General features: G+C 42.1%; 1 protein-coding gene across 5 annotated transcripts in view; it reads left to right on the plus strand.

The window, feature by feature from the left end:
- The window catches only part of TSEN2 (tRNA splicing endonuclease subunit 2), a 67,945-nt gene that overhangs the window by 18,060 nt on the left and 30,573 nt on the right, over nucleotides 1-19,312 (plus strand). For all 5 annotated transcript variants that reach the window (XR_012380958.1, XR_012380959.1, XR_012380960.1 and 2 more), the window contains exons 5-8: nucleotides 1,128-1,665; nucleotides 2,865-2,942; nucleotides 9,087-9,137; nucleotides 11,414-11,552. Coding sequence is in view for 2 of the 5 variants with exons in the window: in XM_025885458.2 (XP_025741243.1) it covers nucleotides 1,128-1,665; nucleotides 2,865-2,942; nucleotides 9,087-9,137; nucleotides 11,414-11,552 (806 nt within the window). In the remaining 3 variants the exon portion in view is untranslated. The remainder of the gene's footprint in view (nucleotides 1-1,127; nucleotides 1,666-2,864; nucleotides 2,943-9,086; nucleotides 9,138-11,413; nucleotides 11,553-19,312) is intronic.

Here is a 19,312-nt window from a genome sequence, read left to right on the forward strand (position 1 = left end):
TTACAAGGGACAGAGTCAGGCTGAACATGAAACGTGCAATATGCATTCATGCATACAATCATGGTGTCTGCCTCTTAGGTGTGAGAGTAGCCTTGCTAGGTTTTACTCTTTAAAGCTAAGATACAGTTCCCAATAAACAGGAAGGCATGCTCATCCCTACATAAGATAAACAAGGTGTGGACAGCTTGGAGATTCTTCTGAGGAGTCAGGATTAAGCAGCTACAAATCTTAAATACAGCAGAGGCCAGCTTCCTTGTTCAATTGCGTGTGAGATGTCACAGTTTATAAACTATGAAATATTCAGCCATCCACACACAAAGCAAAATACTCAAGGTGAAGAGTAAAATTACCTCTGTCTTCCCACAAACGGTGCCATCGTAGGTGCTTTCCAGGCTACCAGCTGGAGGTAGAGGCCAAAAGTGCTCAAGTTTCACATTGCCTTTAGCTCTCCTGCTGAAATGGGAGATTTCCCGTATGGCAGCCTGATGCCACATGGAGGTGTCCCAGCGGTGTTGGCAGGCTGGAGGTCTCACTTGCACAGAACCCTGTTGTGTTACCTGTGACTTTTTGTAACTTGGGAAGTGTTCGGGGGTTGCCTTTACATTTGAGGAACGAAGCAGATATTCCTCATCAAACTGCACTTCGAAAATTATTATGAGAAAAAGGGCCCTTTCTGCTAGGATGCTTGGCCATATGTGTGGCATGTAATCCTTTCTTGCCATACGCAGTGGAGACCTCAGTAGGTACTGTGAAAAATACCTATTGAAATTCTCATTTTGCATTCCAGTATTGAACAAATTTTTCTGAAAATGTGATATCCAAAATTAAGAATAATGTAGAAATCCTGACAGAGGATGACCATATTCTCTTTGTATTTACCTAAATCATTTGGCCCACCAGTTTTAAAGTACATAAATATTCATACTTTGTCAAACTGGGGTCAAGTTATTTTTCAAAATAAGAAAATTAAATGAAGCTCTAATAATAAAAACAAAAGTAACACATGCTTATTGCAGAACAGTTAGAAAACACAAGAAAGTATAAAGAAGACATTTACCTATAGCCCGCTACTGAGAAAAACTGCTATAAACTGTTAATGTATTACTGACAGCGTTTCCATCTTGCAGGTATCGGCAGAGCGTAGAGTGGGCCGCAGAGCTCATGCAAAGACAGGGGCAAGAGGGGAGTACAGTGCAGAAAATCCTCCAGGATTACACAAAGCCACTCGAGCATCCTGGTATAAAAAGGAATAAAGAAGTTCAGTGGCATGATGAGCGGAACTCTGAAACGGTTTCCGAAATGGAAGGTTCCGCAGATAGAGAGGAACTTCCTGTGATGAATGGGGATGTGGGAAAGTCAGTTGACAGGGACGGTCCCAGCAAGCCATCAGACCGCCTGCAGGAGGGCCCTGGGCCTGACCTGCTCGCTCCAAACGGCTTGGATGAACCTGTGGTGGAGGTTCCCAGGCTGCAACACCACCCCCTGCCCCAAGTTCCTTGTGGCAAAGAAGACGTTCTCCTCCCCCTACCTGACACTCAGCCTGGGGACAGGAGCCAGCAAGCAGGTCTCCTCTGCACTGGAGAGAAGGGGCCTGGTGATGAGTTCGTGCTGGTGGAGGAAGATGTGTATGATGTGCACGAGAAGGACTGTGCCCCAAGTGAAGAAGTAAGTATAGCCAACCCTTGAACAACAGGGGTTCAGGCTGCATGGATCCACTTATACACGGATTGGTGTTTTGGGGTTTTTTTGATAAATATAGTACAATACTGTAAATGTGTTTTCTCTGCCATATGATTTTCTTAATATTTTTTTCTCTAGCTTACTTTATTGTAAGAATGTAGCATATAATACTTATGTAAAATATGTGATGATCAGCTGCTTATGTTGTTGGCTTCCAGTTAACAGTAGGCCATTAGTAGTTAAGTTTTGAGGGAATCAGAAGTTATACACGGATTTTCTGTGGCAGGAAATCAGCGCCTCTAACCCCCGCGTTGTTCAAGGATCAACTGAAGAAGAAAATAACTCACTTCCTCCAGAGCCATCTGTTTCTGGCCCATGGCATATGTGGGCTAGCCAGGATGCCCCTTACTCAGAACTGGTAGCAAGCCCACATTAAGTGCCCAGTGTATGTGAGAGGTGGTGAGACCCGCGGGGGCTAGCCAGCAGGCACTGGGTCCCAGCCCTGGTGGCTCAGTGGCTGTGAGCGCTATTTCTACTAAAACCTCAAAGTTTGTGAATAACTTAACTTTAAAAAAATGTGTAAATCAAAGCAGGTACAATAATCTTTCCCTTGGGTGGGAGAAAAAGAAGTGCTGTGGTAATTACACATAGTCTTGAGTGTAGCTGTGGTGCGGGGGGTCTTGGGTAGGGAGATCAGCCAGCACAGGAGAAGCACTGGGAAGATCAAGAGCCATTCCACTGAGGGGTGCACAGTCAGAGACAGTTGCCGTAGACTTATCTGTAATACCTAAAAATGAGCAAGTCTAATGGCTAAGTAGTATGTGAAACACCTGTTTGAAGAAATATTATCTAGCCTTTAGAATGGGGTTTATGAAGCCTGATAAAGAAGCTAGGCCCACACTTGTGAGTGTGGGTGAAAAGAAGTATATAAATTCAGCTAGCGAAAGGATCACAACTGTGGGAAAAATTCATGGGGAACATAGAAAGGAAGTAAATCAAAATGGTAATAGTAGAAACCTAAAACTTCTTTTTCCACATAATAATAAAAAAATATTTTTAACGTATTAGTCCAATAAATGTGAATCTGTGAAATTTGTAAGAAAAATGTTTGTTTTAAAATGCAGTCTGCTCTATGTAGTATGTAGTGTTTCCATTTGTTCTGTATGTATTTTATTTCTTTTCAGTTGGCACCAAAAAAGAGATTAGTATGCAGAAGAAATCCATATAGGATCTTGGAGTATTTGCAACTTAGCCTAGAAGAGGTACGTTTCCTGCATGTTACTTTTTCAGCTCTTGGTCTCAGGGCCCAGGCAACCTGTAATGCGGTCCACTTGTAAATGCAATTCTGTATGTGATTCAGTAATTACTGAGTATTCAGTAATTGAACATTACAAATGGTATTGAAATGACCATAGGCAGCTTCCAAAGTAGGCCAGCCTAAATTTCACTCCTTAGCCTTCATTTCATTAAGTCTAAGATTATGAGGGGTCTTCCTCTATCATGAGATACAGTTTATATACCATACCATTCACCCATTTTAAGTGTATAGTTCGTGATTTTTAGTGTATTCTTGGAGTTTCACCAGCTTTTAATAAGTTATGATGCATGCTTCAAGTCATGTCATGGCTGCTAATTACATAAATGGATTCTAGATATTTCCTTCTGCAGAATTACTAACACATGTTCTCTTAATGCAATAGCTGCATTCCCAAAAGTTAACTGAAAGTGACTTTCTAAAAACTGCATCATAAATTTTCCCTCTGATTTAGAGTTCCTCCATCCTGTGTTCATGTGTTCAGGCCCTCCTTTGCTTTTGTTTATACTGTGCACAGAAATGTCCTTTCTGCCCTGGAGGATTGCACCCCTCCCTCAGTCTCGTGTTCTTCCTCTCCCGGAGCACTCCTGCTTGTCTTTGATAGCTCCTGCAGAGGCTAGCACTGTTCTCCGTGTAGACATGGATCTCAGGGAGTGCTTGTTGACTGCATCCACGTTGGTAACTTCGTGGGCCCATCCACAGAGAAGTAGTTGTGTCTCCATGTTCTCTGGATTTCCTTGTCTGTACTTCCTTGCAGTGAGGCCAAACGTACAAAGAACAGACTGTGGGACCAGGAAAGGATGTTTGGACTTATTTACTACATCTCCTCGTTCTACAAATGAGACAGCTGAGTCTGTTGTCGAAGACAGTAACCACTAGCCACATGTGACTATTTAAACTAATTAAAATTGAGCAAAATTCAGAATTCTGCTTCTCAATTGTGCCAGCTACATTTCAAACACTGAGCAGCCGCAGGTGGACAGTGGTGATGTATTGGACAGCATAGGTGTAGAACATTATCATCATAGGAAGTTTTCTGCTGGACAACACCGTAGATACCCCTTTTCTAGGTGCTTGAGCTCTCTGGGCCTTGATTTCTTCTCTATATAATGAGGGTTACAGAATACCTTGTTCATAAGATCTTCTGGGAATTAACTACCCCATGTAATAGGCTCAGCACAGTGCCAGATACATATAAACGCTCAGTAAGTGTTAGTGTCTGCTCTTCTTGTTATCATTATTAAATTACTTGTAAATGCTATTAAGTAGCTAGTTGGAACCTTTTCTTTTGCAATCAGTATTTTGCAAAAATGTTCACTGGGTACTTACTCTGTGCCAGGCACTGGGCTAAGTACTAACAATACAGAAGTAAACAGAATATGGCTCTGGTCCTAAAGATAGCCCAGGAAACAATTACGTTCCATGTGGTCTTGTGCCAGTGTTGCTCCTTTAGTATCCTTGTACCCAGTGTCTGACATCTGTCACGTGCTTAATAATTATTTGTTAAATGGATGCATATAAGGTGGGGAATTTGCACAGAAACTGGTAGAGTCCAAAGGGATGTGAGCTAGCTGGAAAGACTTCACAGAGTCAGTGATATCTGTAGATGTTAAAAGATAAATGGGGGGGGGCGCCTGGGTGGCTCAGTCAGTTAATCGTCTGCCTTCGGCTCAGGTCATGATCCCAGAGTCCTGGGATCGAGCCCCGCATCGGGCTCCCTGCTCCACGGGAAGCCTGCTTCTCCCTCTCCTACTACCCCTGCTTGTGTTCCCTCTCTCGCTGTGTCTCTCTCTGTCAAATAAATAAATAAATAAATAATCTTTAAAAAAAAAATAAATAAATAGGGGATTGCCAGTTGGACACTGGACAGCATAGGCTCTTTCATGCAGCTCAGCCCTGGATGGCAACACGGGAGGGCTAGATTGTGAGGGCATATCTACAAGTATGTACCAGGGGTCTGACCTGGTCCTGGCGGCACTGGGGTACCGCGGGCGCTACGTCAGAGAAGGGCAGGTACTGGAACTGGCATCAGTAGGAGGCTGGGCTGGAGGGCTGAGGCCAGGAGGGCCTGGCCAGTATCTCAGCTCTGGGAGGTGGCAGCCGTAGGCAGAGAGAGAGCATTAGGTGCCAACCTCACTGTTCCAGTAGGTCCAGTTGTGTTCCATGCGATGCTTTTTACTGACAAAAAAAAAAGGTGTTGCTGTCTGCTGCTCTCTCCCAAACACTCCCTGAAGAAAGACAAAAGTAATGGAAAGTAGATGAGGTTGCTCTGCACTCTTGGAAGCTGTTTGGTTTCTGAGGACATTCCAGAGAGGTGTTGCAGTTTTCAGGGAATGTGCAATTAAACCTAGCTCTGCCTCTCAGGTCTGTTTTGGCAGATTTCCTCTGAATGAATCACCTGTGTTTGGTGCACCACTTGTACAGTTTAATGTGTTTCCATAAATATCCATCAGGAACACGGGCAGCCCTTCTGTGGTGATTCAGAGCAGTTCTTTCTGGGCCTTGGGAATGATAATACCACAGCTGACTTAAAGATCTGTCTCTTAGAAATCTGTTACTGAGAACTGTTTTTCCATTATGATGCTTTGGGACCTAACTAGATTTAGTGATGACATTAAAACCACTGTTAAACTCTCCCATTAGTAAAAACTTACTAATGAGATCTCAAGGGACATAATCACCTACCTCTACAAGTATGTACCAGGGGTCTGACCTGGTCCTGGCAGCACTGGGGCACCGGTGCAGAAAGGCCCCAGTCTTCTGATGATTTAATTCTAAATAAAGCCAACTCAGTTGAATTAAGATCCACCCCATCTGTAATAAGTGCCTACAAGCAGTTTGTGTATATTCATAAAAGCCATTTATTTTAGGCCAATAAATATTAATGAGGCATTGGTTTCATCAGTTCTTAGAGAAACCTGTGTTTACTGATAATGGAAAGTTTCTGAAGAACTTAAATTCTAACAGACACCAGGAAGGAGTCTCTTGCTTGGCAAGGAGAGGATTGAACTTTTGCAGGCTACAGTATCTAAATGGTGTTTTAAAAGGAGGGGAAACTAAAATGAATTGAGCAGTTAGGTACTTTGCATAGCCTTTTAAAATTTTTATGAGACTTAATCCCATTAGATCTTTAATAAGGCATTTTCATCCCCATTTTGTAGATGAGGTACGAGAGCTTAAGTGACACTTCCAAGGGCATAGCTGTTAATGAAGATTTCAGCCCAGCTCTGCCAAATCCCAGAGTTCATCCTCCCTGTCGCCCCGTTCAGAACCAAGAAGTGACAGCTGGGAGAAGTCGAAAGGGGAAGCACTTGGCTGTTTGAGGACCCAAGTTTGTCTCCTCCGTGGCGCCTTCTGGCCACCATCTGTGTGCATCCGAGAAACAGTGGTACTCTGCATTAGTGAGTTGTGTGCCACAGGAAGACAAAAGGTCAAAATAAGAATGTAGGACTCCTGGGAAGGCTGTCACCAGTAGCTGCAAGGGACTGTGGGGCATATAGCATCCACCTGAGGAGAAAGGAGCTGGCGAGCCAGGCCTGCAGAGACCTGCTCTCGGTGACTCTGGCAGTGTCCTAAACTCAGGGTCCATTCTCTCCGCACAAGCACTGAGCAGATGCCATGTGCTAGAACCCCTTCCGGGCCAGGGGAGTGGCAGGCAGAGTTTCTGCTCTCATAGAGTTCACATTCAAGTTGGAGAGATGTATGTAAGAAAGATCTTTTCAGACAAAAGTGTTTTGAAGAAGATGATCAGGATGAGGGTTGCTTAACGAGGGTGGAGGGGAAGACCTCTCCAAAAAGTGACTTTTGAGTCTGGGGCAGAATGTGCCAGATCCTGGAGTAGCACTTACAAAGATAAAGGCAGGAATGAGCTTAGTGTGTTCAGGGGCAGACATGGAGCCAACATGGCCAGAAAGAGTGGTGGTCAGATTTCGCAGGGACTGGAGGCAGTGGGAAGCAAAGTGCCGTGAAGCCTTCTGGAGGGTTTTAGTCATGGGAGCCACGTGGTCTTCATGTGGGAAAAAGCTCTGGCTGCCGTGGAGAATGCATGGAGCGGAAAGGCCTCTGAGAAGTCCAGGCGGGGAGTGGTGGCTAGGACCTAGAGAAGTGGGGTCACCTGCATCTTCAGAGAAGCTCTAGGTTTAGAGCTGAGTGAAACTAAAGTGGTAGTTCTCAAGCCACTTTACTCTCTTAAAAATTATTGAAGATCCCAGGAACATCTTTATGTGAATTATATCTGTCACTGTTTACCAAATCGTAAATTAAAACAAAATTTAAATATTCTTTAATTCATTTTAAGATAATGATGATAAATCCATCATACATTAGCATAAGTAAAATTTTATGAAAAGGAACTATATTCTTTCAAAACAGAACAAATTCAGTGAGAAGAATGGCAGTTTTTTGCTTCTGCCAGTCACCTTACGGTCTGGCTTTATAGAAGTCAGCTGGATGCCCAAATCTGCTTCTGTATTCAGTCCGTTGTGATACCACATGTCTTGGAGCCTCTGGAGACAATGAGCAGGAACAAGGCAAATACTGTGTTGTTATCATGAAATAGTTTTGACCTGGAGACCTCCGGAAAGGGTCTTGGGGTCTCCAAGATCCCCAGACCACACTTTGAGAACCACTGCTGTAAAGAGAAGTGCCATGAGATATAGCCAGGAGAAAATGACGGGGTGGGTTCAGGCAATTCCTGATCCTGGGGATCAGAAAGCTATTTCTCGTTGCTGCTTGAAACCCCCTACACTTCCATAGCCTGTGCTCTCTAAAATCCTCTTGTGGTTTGTTCCTGTACGTGCTGGGGCAGTGAGGAAGCAAGCTAAGTAAGCCCTGGTCGTTCGTACCATGCTGTTGAACAAAAATGTGCAGGCTCAGGGCTGAGGACCGCATCTCTGTCGCCACACTATGTAAGAGGGCCCTCGTCTGTGCCACGTGGTGGCAGCAGCAGAATGGTTTTCATTTGGTTATAATCTTCTGTCCTCGTGTTAATAAAGAAACTACCCCAGTTTTACTGATACCACCATTTAGCCACTACGACACACCAATGTCTCATATAAGTCTGTTTAAGTGTAAACGTGGATCCTGTCCCCCCTCTACAAATAGAGTGAACAGCAGGGCCTGTTTGGTGGTATTGATGCTTGGCGTTGTCTTACTTTTATCAGAAAGCAGTTGGGGCACCTGGCTGGCTCAGTTGGTGTCAAGTATATGACTCTTGATCTTGGGGTTGGGAGTTCAAACCCCACGCTGAGTGTAGAGATTATTAAAAAAAATAAACTTAAAAAAAAAAAAGCTATTTTGGGGCTCCTGGGTGGCTCAGTCAGTTAAGAGTCTGCCTTCAGCTCAGGTCGTGGCCCCAGGGTCCTGGGATCGAGCCCCACAGTGGGCTCCCTGCTCAGTGGGGAGTCTGCTTCTCCCTCTGCCTCTCCCCCTGCTTGTGCTCGCTCGCTCTCTCTGTCAAATAAATAAATAAGATCTTTAAAAAAAAAAGCTATTTTTATTTCTATCTAAGTGTGATTTTACTCAGCTACAACTGACTTCCTTTGCTTTTCCTCCTGCCTTCCCATGCAAGTAAAACACATTACTGTATAATGAAGTTCATGGAAGGATAGGGATTAATAGGAAATCACTTTACAACAAGGGTTGTAACTCATGTTTTGTTATGCAAGCCAAATCTACACTGCCCAGTTTTCACAAATTTCTATATTTCTTTGTGTAAATTTTTTTCTCAATTTGATATGGTTATTTAATTTTACAGAGGAAAATCTAATGAGGAAAGGTTTCTATTATTACAACTATTTACATCATTTTTCAGTTTAGCTATGTGGTTTTTAAGAGGAAATACATGGAAAATATACAAATACTTTGTTTTTTACTGATTTTTAATCAATTTGTCACTTTCATATTTTCTTAGATTTTTTTTAATCCTTAAAATTTGCATGAACCATTTATGTTAAAAATATGTGACCATTTTTTGAAGATGATTTAGGGACATTAATTTGTACTTAAGGCAAAGAGAAATCAATCTGTAAAATAATTTCTTAAGAATGTGGGACAGTTTCTAATGAACATTTTCTGCTTGCTCTGTTTTTAGGCCTTTTTCCTGGTCTATGCTCTGGGATGTCTGAGTATTTACTATGAGAAGGTAAGATCTTATATTTAAATAAAATCCACTGAAAATTTTCCTGGTGTTGAAAACAGGCTGTAGTGATTTTCATATTGCTGTAATACAAATGCACCTGCTTTCACTGAATAAAATTGGAATTGAATTTTTTCTCTAGGGTTAGGCTTTGGGCCCTGAATTGGGATTTTTTTTGGGGGGGGTAAGATTTTATTTATTTGTTTATTTGAGAGAGAGAGAGAGAGCACGTGCAAGTGGGGGGGAGGGGAGAGGAAAAGGGGAGAGAGAATCCCAAGCAGACTCCATGCTGAGTGTGGATCCCGATGTGGGGCTCGATCTCACCACCCTGAGATCATGACCTGAGCCAAAATCAAGAGTGACATGGTTAACCAACTCAGCCACCCAAGGCACCCCCTGAATTGGGATTATTAAGGCAGAAGCCAGCTTTGACTCTTTCAGATTGAAATTCATTCCCAGAGACTAGGAGAAGAGCAATATCTTAAATGATGATCAGGAAATTGGTATCAGAACAGTACTAAAAATTAAAACTGCCAGTGCCTGCTTCGGTAAAGGCTGTGTGTTGTTGGGTACCTTTCAGGCGGTACTTCTCATCCTTGCCTCTGCCTGGTAGGAATTCTACAGATCAGGTAACTGAGGCTCAGAGGAAGTAAGTAATTCACCCAAGGTCACACAGCTAGTCTGGTTAGAATTAGTACTTGAAACTATATGAAGGTATCTCCAAAGCCTGTGAGTCTGTACTGTAGCCTGCTGCCCTTAGAAGAAAGTTCCACGAGAAGCTGACACCATTGCTTACCTTCTGGTAGAGGCTTTGGGGGCCTGGACACACAGGTAGAAAGGGAGACTTCACTGTACATTTTTATACTTTGTGAATTTGGACCATGTGAATATAATACCTATTCCAAATAATTCAAATGAATTAAAAAGAGAAAGGTAAGCAGAACAATAAATAGAACAGAGAAAGCATATTTTGTTCTGTTCTTGGAAGTACATAATTTTATCATTCATCAAATTCTAATTATATAAATTCTCTTTAAGAGTATTCCAGTGGTTTGAAAATAGCTATCAGCTGATAGGTGACTCACTTTCCCAGATGGTGGCCATTCTTAGCCCACCTTGCCTCCCCTCCTGGGTCTTAGCTGAAATTCTCGAGAATATTCCACTGCTACCTAGAATCCTCAGCCTCTGAAACATGATGGGCGCTCCATATTGGAAGTTCAGCCTTCCCTACAAGACCGTTGCTTAATACAGGGGAGCTGCATGTTTCCTTGCTTTGGGATTTAAAGGCCACACATGTATGGAGTTTCTACCTTAGGAACAATTTTAAAAAGAAGGAGAAGAAGAAGAAGAAAAGAAGAAAAAAACTCTAGCTCATTTTTATGGATTTAAAGTCTCAGGCTGAGACAAACTGAGCAGGTCTCATTGACTGAGCCCTAAACCAGCCGGAGAATTGAATGTTCTCTGAACCAAGCCATTCTCCGTCTCTTCATATCCTTTGTTAGGAACAAAATTCTCTTTGAAGCAGTTAGATTATTCATTTAAGCCATGAGATAAATTCTCTAGTTTCAAAGACTAAATGGGGCGTCTTTTTTTTTAAGCTTTTACAAAATCATGTTTTGGTTTTTCTGAATGTGGCCTGACATACAGTAGCTACTCGCCTGGGTCACTGAAATGTTTGGAATGTGCTGCCCTCTGGCTATGGTGGACTTGTCACACTCGAGCACCCGGCACATGCTCATTCCTCTGCCCGGAGGAATTGTGTGTGTTCTTGTGCAGCCCCCCCACTGCCCCCAGGTTCCCCCACACTGTCGCCGGTCCCCCCGCTGCCCCCTTCCACTTGGCTGCTTCCTCCTCATCTCAGACATTGCTGTTGCAGGGAGGCCTTTCCCAGAGCAGTGCTGCCTCATAGACGTGAATATAAGCCTCAGACAAGAGCCACATGCATTGTCTTAAATTTTCTGGTAGCTGCATTGAAGGGGTTAAAAGAAAAAAGTCATATTATTTACAGAGTTTCTTTAACTCAACATATCATTCTTGTTTTCCTACCAAGTCTTTGAAATTCAGTGTGTGTTTTCCACCTGAGGCACATCTCCCTTCCAGACCGTGTCTGGTGCTGCCACACTGGACAGCACAGGCCTAGGTCCTCTGTGAAGTCCCTCCGTCATGGGCGCTGTGTGTGTTGACTGCTTCGGTGCCACACCTGGTGTAGATATCAGTTCACTGGCTGAATGCAAAGCGAATACATACATAATAATGCCCTTTTTTTCTCTCACCAACATTAGGAGCCTTTAACAATCATGAAGCTCTGGAAAGCTTTCACGGTAGTTCAGCCCACATTTAGGACTACGTACATGGCATACCATTACTTCCGAAGCAAGGGCTGGGTGCCCAAAGTGGGACTTAAGTATGGGACAGATTTACGTAAGTACTTCTTTACTCGGTAGAATGCTGATTCTCACACCAGAGTTTGCAGCAGATCCCAAGGTGAAAACTGAATTGGTAATATGTGCTGTTGCTGATTTTTTTTCTAAGATGATACCTTCATTTTGGCTTAGATAAAAATATTTGGGTTGGGGTGGAGGGTTTTCCAGAAAGAGTGAAAAGGAAGTCTAAGGGGAAAGCCTGGAGATAGATGCCTGTAGCCCCAAGTATTCAGGTTTTCCTCTCACCTGCTTTATAATTTGAGAAAAGAGTTTTATATCCCCCACTCCCCTCCTCTCATTAGCCAGGTGATCGTGTGATATAGGGCAGTGCCTTATCCTCCAGGCCTCAGTGCTCATCTGGCAAATGAGAATAATCATACTATTGTAATAATGCCAGCTGTCCTTTGTTGAGCACTTACTGTGTGTCAAGCATTTTAAAATTCATTATCTCATTTAATCCCTAAAGCAATCCTATGCAATGGATACTCTTTTTATTCTATTTTTTTTTTCTGATGTGGAGATGGCAGTTGTGTCACTGCTAAGTCCCTCAAACTCATTTTCCACATCTGCTAAGCGAGGGTGCTTCCTGGATGTTCAGAATTGTGGGGCTCAAACAAAAATATCAAGCTATTTGAGAAGTAATGGCCCTTGAGGTCTTGTGAGCTGTGTCATTTGCTTGTTTCATGTGTTTTGAGCCTTTTTTTTAATACACAAAGCCAATTCAATCTTTTAAATCTTTAAATGCTCTAAAATTGTGCTTAACCTGAAATCATAGGATAGTCTTCAGGAGACCCCAGCATAAAATAATTGTGTTTGTAGATTGGTATGTTTTTCTGGGTCAAGAGTCCACCACTTTCGTTAAATTCTCAAGTGGGGAGGGAGGGTGTCAGCAGTCCAAAATAAAGGTTAAGAATTTCCTAACCCTCTAAGATAAATGGTTTCTTTTGTTTCTTCCATGCCTGGATTTCAGGTACAGATATGCTAACTCAGGGTTAGCACACAAATGGTCAGGATTAGCTTGAGATTAGCTTGCTAGGTTTCCACATAATTGTGTTGGCCACAGTTCACGATGTTTAAATAAGTTATGTGCCTGTTTCATTTTCCTTCATTGGCTTCCCACCCTGTTCTCCTTTTCATACTCCTGTAAGAATAGCCTTTTGGTACAAATGCTTGGCAGGTCTTCCTCACCTTTCTCATTGTATGGGTGAAACTTGAGTTAGAATTTTCCATCGACAAGGCTGCAGGGATACTTCCAGAGGTGGCATGGGGCTAGTAAAGAGAGCTCTTTGGGTTCACAGCCAGGTCTACCTCTTTACTGTGTGACCTCAGGCAAGTTACTTTATCTCTCTGAGTGTCCATTTGCTCATCATATAACATGGATAACACCGGCTTCTTTACAAAAAATAAATTAAAAATTGCAGGGTTTCAAGGGCCTTTGTTGAGTGTCTTCTAAGTATACCTCATCTCATGTATTTTCAATGCTAAGCCATATTTGTGGATGAAGAGTCATTTTTAAAACAAACCGCCTTATAGGGATGGTTGAAAGGACAGATTTTTTTTAAAGAAATAAAACAACTGTTATATCCCAGCTCCCTGGAGGCCTTTGCCACAGCTGGGTCATATCATGTACTTTGAGTTTCTTGTATAATTAATGTGAGACCAGGTCTCTGGCCCAGCAGCAACATGAGGGGTGTCTTCACATTTCCTGCTTTAGCAGGAGTTCACAAGCAGTGCTAGACCAGGGTAAGAGGAACAGCGAACATCCTGGGGTGCCTGGCTGGCTCAGCCAGTGGAGTATGCAACTCTTGATCTCGGGGTTGTAAGTTGAAACCCCACGTTGGGTGTAGAGATTACTTAAAAATAAAATCTTTAAAATTAAAAAAAAATAGAGGAACAGCTTCCTAAGCTTTTCCTCTTCTCTAGGCACAGCTGCTTGGTGCCTGCTGTTTTTTAACAATAATATTTTAATTTCGAGGTTCAGTGACCAAATCACACATACCCTAGAACTGTCAACACAGGTTAAGCCCAGGACATCCCCTCTTAACTATTGTTTCTGCTTATAGAGGTAATGACCCACGACAAAGGGCCATTATGAAATTCACATCTTATCAGGAAAACTCTTCCCCTTGAATAAATCTTGTCAGTCACTTTTCATTCCAGGAGCCGTACTCGGAACAAATGATATGGATCTCAAATTGAGTGCAACTGCTGAGCTACTTGACTTTGATCACCCACTGGTGAAAACCAGATTAGAAACCAAGTGGGAGCCTTTTCTTACATTCCCCACCCAAAAGCTCCTGCAGCTGCTGGCTCTTACGGTGACCTGGCACCTTGCCTTTGTGTTTCTTCCCTCATCTCATTTAATCTTAATACTCCTGTGAGGCATGTGGCATTCGCCTCCTTTTATGAGACGCTGAGGAAATTATGGTTTAGAAGGGTCAAGGAGGTTGCCGAGGGTCCCACGGCAAGTAAGTGCGGAAATTTGCTCTGTCTGGGTCCAGGCTCCCTGTACTTCCACCACACTAAACTGCTGTTGCCAGCCAGAAAGCTGAAAACCAGCTCCAGATGTCTTTTTTTTTTCTGACACGTGCAGGTACTGGTTGATGTGACTTAAGATCTAGTTACTCCTTTTTTTATCTTTAAATTTTTTATTGTTATCTTAATCACCATACATTACATCATGTTTTTGATGTAGTGTTCCATGATTCATTGTTTGTGCATAACACCCAGTGCTCCAGGCAGAACGTGCCCTCTTGAATACCCATCACCAGGCTAACCCATCCCCCTACCCTTCTCCCCTCTAGAACCCTCAGTTTGTTTTTCAGAGTCCATCATCTCTCATGTTCGTCTCCCCCTCTGACTTACTCCCCTTCATTCTTCCCGTCCTGCTATCTTCTTTTTCTTTTTTTCTTAACATGTTGCATTATTTGTTGCAGAAGTACAGATCTGTGATTCAACAGTCTTGCACAATTCACAGCGCTCACCATAGCACATACCCTACCCAATGTCTATCACCCAGCCACCCCATCCCTCCCACCCCCCACCACTCCAGCAACCCTCAGTTTGTTTCCTGAGATTAAGAATTCCTCATATCAGTGAGGTCATATGATCATGTCTTTCTCTGATTGACTTATTTCACTCAGCATAACACCCTCCAGTTCCATCCATGTCGTTGCAAATGGCAAGATCTCATTCCTTTTGATGGCTGCATAATATTCCATTGTGTATATATACCACCTCTTCTTTATCCATTCATCTGTCAATGGACATCTTGGCTCTTTCCACAGTTTGGCTATTGTGGACATTGCTGCTATAAACATTGGGGTGCATGTAACCCTTCAGATCACTACATTTGTATCTTTGTGGTAAATACCCAGTAGTGCAATTGCTGGATCATATGGTAGCTCTATTTTCAACTGTTTGAGGAACCTCCATACTGTTTTCCAGAGGGGTTGCACCAGCTTGCATTCCCACCAACAGTGTAGGAGGGTTCCCCTTTCTCCACATCCCCGCCAACATCTGTCGTTTCCTGACTTGTTAATTTTAGCCATTCTGACTGGTGTGAGGTGGTATCTCATGGAGGTTTTGATTTGGATTTCCCTGATGCCGAGCGATGTTGAGCACTTTTTCATGTGTCTGTTGGCCATTTGGATGTCTTCTTTGGAAAAATGTCTGTTCATGTCTTCTGCCCATTTCTTGATTGGATTATTTGTTCCTTGGTGTTGAGTTTGATAAGTTCTTTATAGATTTTGGATGCTAGCCCTTTATCTGATATGTCATTTGCAAATATTTTCTCCCATTCTGTCGGTTGTCTTTTGGTTTTGTGGACTGTTTCTTTTGCTGTGCAAAAGCTTTTTATCTTGATGAAATCCCAATAGTTCATTTTTGCCCTTGCTTCCCTTGCCTTTGGCGATGTTTCTAGGAAGAAGTTGCTGCGGCTGAGGTCGAAGAGGTTGCTGCCTGTGTTCTCCTTTAGGATTTTGATGGACTCCTGTCTCACGTTTAGGTCTTTCAACCATTCGGAGTCTATTTTTGTGTGTGGTGTAAGGAAATGGTCCAGTTTCATTCTTATGCATGTGGCTGTCCAATTTTCCCAACATCATTTGTTGAAGAGACTCTTTTTTCCATTGGACATTCTTTCCTGCTTTGTCAAAGATGAGTTGACCATAGAGTTGAGGGTCCGTTTCTGGGATCTCTGTTCTGTTCCATTGATCTATGTGTCTGTTTTTGTGCCAGTACCATACTGTCTTGATGATGACAGCTTTGGAATAGAGCTGGAAGTCCGGAATTGTGATGCCGCCAGCTTTGCTTTTCTTTTTCAATACTCCTCTGGTTATTCGGGGTCTTTTCTGGTTCCATACAAATTTTAGGATTATTTGTTCCATTTCTTTGAAAAAAGTGGATGGTATTTTGATGGGGATTCCATTGGATGTGTAGATTGCTCTAGGTAGCATTGACATCTTCACAATATTTGTTCTTCCAATCCATGAGCATGGAATGTTTTTCCATTTCTTTGTGTCTTCCTCAGTTTCTTTCATGAGTATTTTATAGTTTCTGAGTGCAGATCCTTTGCCTTTTTGGTTAGATTTATTCCTAGGTATCTTATGGTTTTGGGTGCAATTGTAAATGGGATCAACTTCTTAATTTCTTTCTCTTCTGTCTTGTTGGTGTATAGGAATGCCACTGATTTCTGTGCAATGATTTTATATCCTGCCACTTTACTGAATTCCTGTATGAGTTCTAGCAGTTTTGGGGTGGAGTCTTTTGGGTTTTCCACAGACAGTATCATATCATCTGCAAAGAATGAGAGTTTGACTTCTTCTTTGCTGATTTGGATGCCTTTGATTTCTTTTTGTTGTCTGATTGCTGTGGCTAGGACTTCTAATACTATGTTGAATAGCAGTGGTGATAGTGGACATCCCTGCCGCGTTCCTGACCTCAGGGGGAAAGCTCTCAGTTTTTCCCCATTGAGAAAGATATTCGCTGTAGGTTTTTCATAGATGGCTTTTATGATATTGAGGTATGTACCCTCTATCCCTGTACTCTGAAGAGTTTTGATCAAGAAAGGATGCTGTACTTTGTCAAATGCTTTTTCTGCATCTATTGAGAGGATCATATGATTCTTGTTTTTTCTTTTGTTAATGTATTGTATCACATTGATTGATTTGTGGATGTTGAACCAACCTTGCAGCCCAGGGATAAATCCCACTTGGTTGTGGTGAATAATCCTTTTAATGTCCTGTTGGATCCTATTGGCTAGTATTTTGGTGAGAATTTTTGCATCCCATGTTCGTCAAGGATATTGGTCTGTAATTCTCCTTTTTGATGGGGTCTTTGTCTGGTTTGGGGATCAAGGTAATGCTGGCCTCATAAAATGAGTTTGGAAGTTTTCCTTCCATTTCTATTTTTTGGAACAGTTTCAGGAGAATAGGCATTAATTCTTCTTTAAATGTTTGGTAGAATTCCCCTGGGAAGCCATCTGGCCCTGGGCTTTTGTTTGTTGGGAGATTTTTGATGACTGCTTCGATTTCCCTAGTGGTTATAGGTCTGTTCAGGGTTTTCTATTTCTTCCTGGTTCAGTTTTGGTAGTTGATACATCTCTAGGAATGCATCCATTTCTTCCAGGTTATCTAATTTGCTGGCATAGAGTTGCTCCTAATATGTTCTTAGAATTGTTTGTATTTCTTTGGTGTTGGTCGTGATCTCTCCTCTTTCATTCATGATTTTGTTGATTTGGGTCATTTCTCTTTTTGATAAGTCTGGCCAGGGGTTTATCAATCTTGTTAATTCTTTCAAAGAACCAGCTCCTATTTTCGTTGATCTGTTCTACTGTTCTTTTGGTTTCTATTTCATTGATTTCTGCTCTGGTCTTTATTATTTCTCTTCTCCTGCTGGGTTTAGGCTTTATTTGCTGTTTTTTCTGTAGCTCCTTTAGGTGTAGGGTTAGGTTGTGTATTTGAGACCTTTCTTGTTTCTTGAGAAAGGTTGTATTGCTATATACTTTCCTCTTGGGACTGCCTTTGCTGCATCCCAAAGATGTTGAACAGTTGTGTTTTCATTTTCATTTGTTTCCATGAATTTTTTTAATTCTTCTTTAATTTCCTGGTTGACCCATTCATTCTTTAGTAGGATGCTCTTTAGCCTCCATGTTTTTGAGTTCTTTCCAACTTTCCTCTTGTGATTGAGTTCTAGTTTCAAAGCACTGTGGTCTGAAAATATGGAGGGAATGATCCCAGTCCTTTGGTACCGGTTGAGACCTGATTTGTGACCTAGGATGTGATCAGTTCTGGAGAATGTTCCATGGGCACTAGAGAAGAATGTGTATTCCGTTGCTTTGGGATGGAATGTTCTGAATATGTCTGTGAAGTCCATTTGGTCCAGTGTGTCATTTAAAGTCTTTATTTCCTTGTTGATCTTTTGCTTAGATGATCTATCCATTTCAGTCAGGGGGGCATTAAAGTCCCCCACTATTATTGTATTGTTGATGTGTTTCTTTGCTTTTGTTATTAATTGCCTTATATAATTGGCTGCTCCCATGTTCGGGGCATAGATATTTACAATTGTTAGATCTTCTTGTTGGATAGACCCTTTAAGTAGGATATAGTGTCCTTCCTCCTCTCTTATTACAGTCTTTGGTTTAAAATCTAATTTGTCTGTTATAAGGATTTCCACCCCAGCTTTCTTTTGGTGTCCATTAGCATGGTAAATGGTTTTCCACCCCCTCACTTACAATGTGGGGGTGTCTTTGGGTCTAAAATGAGTCTCTTGCAGACAGCATATCGATGGGTCTTGTTTTTTAATCCAATCTGATAGCCTGTGTCTTTTGATTGGGGCATTAAGCCCATTTACATTCAGGGTAACTACTGAAAGATAGGAATTTAGTGCCATTGTATTGCCTGTAAGGTGACTGTTCCTGTATATTGTCTGTGTTCCTTTCTGGTCTATGCTGTTTTTAGGCTCTCTCTTTGCTTAGAGGACCCCTTTCAATATTTCTTGTAGGGCTGCTTTCGTGTTTGCAAATTCCTTTAGTTTTTGTTTGTCCTGGAAGCTTTTTATCTCTCCTTCTATTTTCAGTGGCAGCCTAGCTGGATATAGTATTCTTGGCTGCATAGTTTTCTCGTTTAGTGCTTTGAATATATCATGCCAGTCCTTTCTGGCCTGCCAGGGCTCTGTGGATAGGTCTGTTGCCAGTCTAATGTTTCTGCCATTATAGGTTACATATCTCTTCTCCCAAGCTGCTTTCAGGATTTTCTCTTTGTCTCTGAGACTTGTAAGTTTTACTATTAGATGTCGGGGTGTTGACCTATTTTTATTGATTTTGAGAGGGGTTCTCTGTGCCTCCTGGATTTTGATGCCTGTTTCCTTCCCCACATTAGGGAAGTTCTCTGTTATAATTTGCTCCAATATACCTTCTTCCCCTCTCTTGTTCTTCTGGGATCCCAATTCTAATGTTTCGTCTTATGGTACCGCTTATCTCTTGAATTCTGCCCTCGTGATCCAGTAGTTGTTTATCTCTCTTTTTCTCAGCCTCTTTATTTTCCATCATTTGGTCTTCTATATCACTGATTGTCTCTTCTGCCTCATTTATCCTAGCAGTTAGTGCCCCCATTTTTTATTGCACCTCATTAATAACCTTTTTGATTTCGACTTGGTTAGATTTTAGTTCTTTTATTTCTCCAGAAAGGGTTTCTCTAATAACTCTCATGCTTTTTTCAATCCCAGCTAGTATCTTTAAAATCATCATTCTGAACTCTAGGT

The sequence above is a fragment of the Callorhinus ursinus genome, unplaced genomic scaffold (assembly GCF_003265705.2).
Source record: "Callorhinus ursinus isolate GAN/ISIS: 27379988/994484 unplaced genomic scaffold, GSC_fseal_2.0 scaffold15, whole genome shotgun sequence".
NCBI lineage: Eukaryota > Metazoa > Chordata > Mammalia > Carnivora > Otariidae > Callorhinus > Callorhinus ursinus.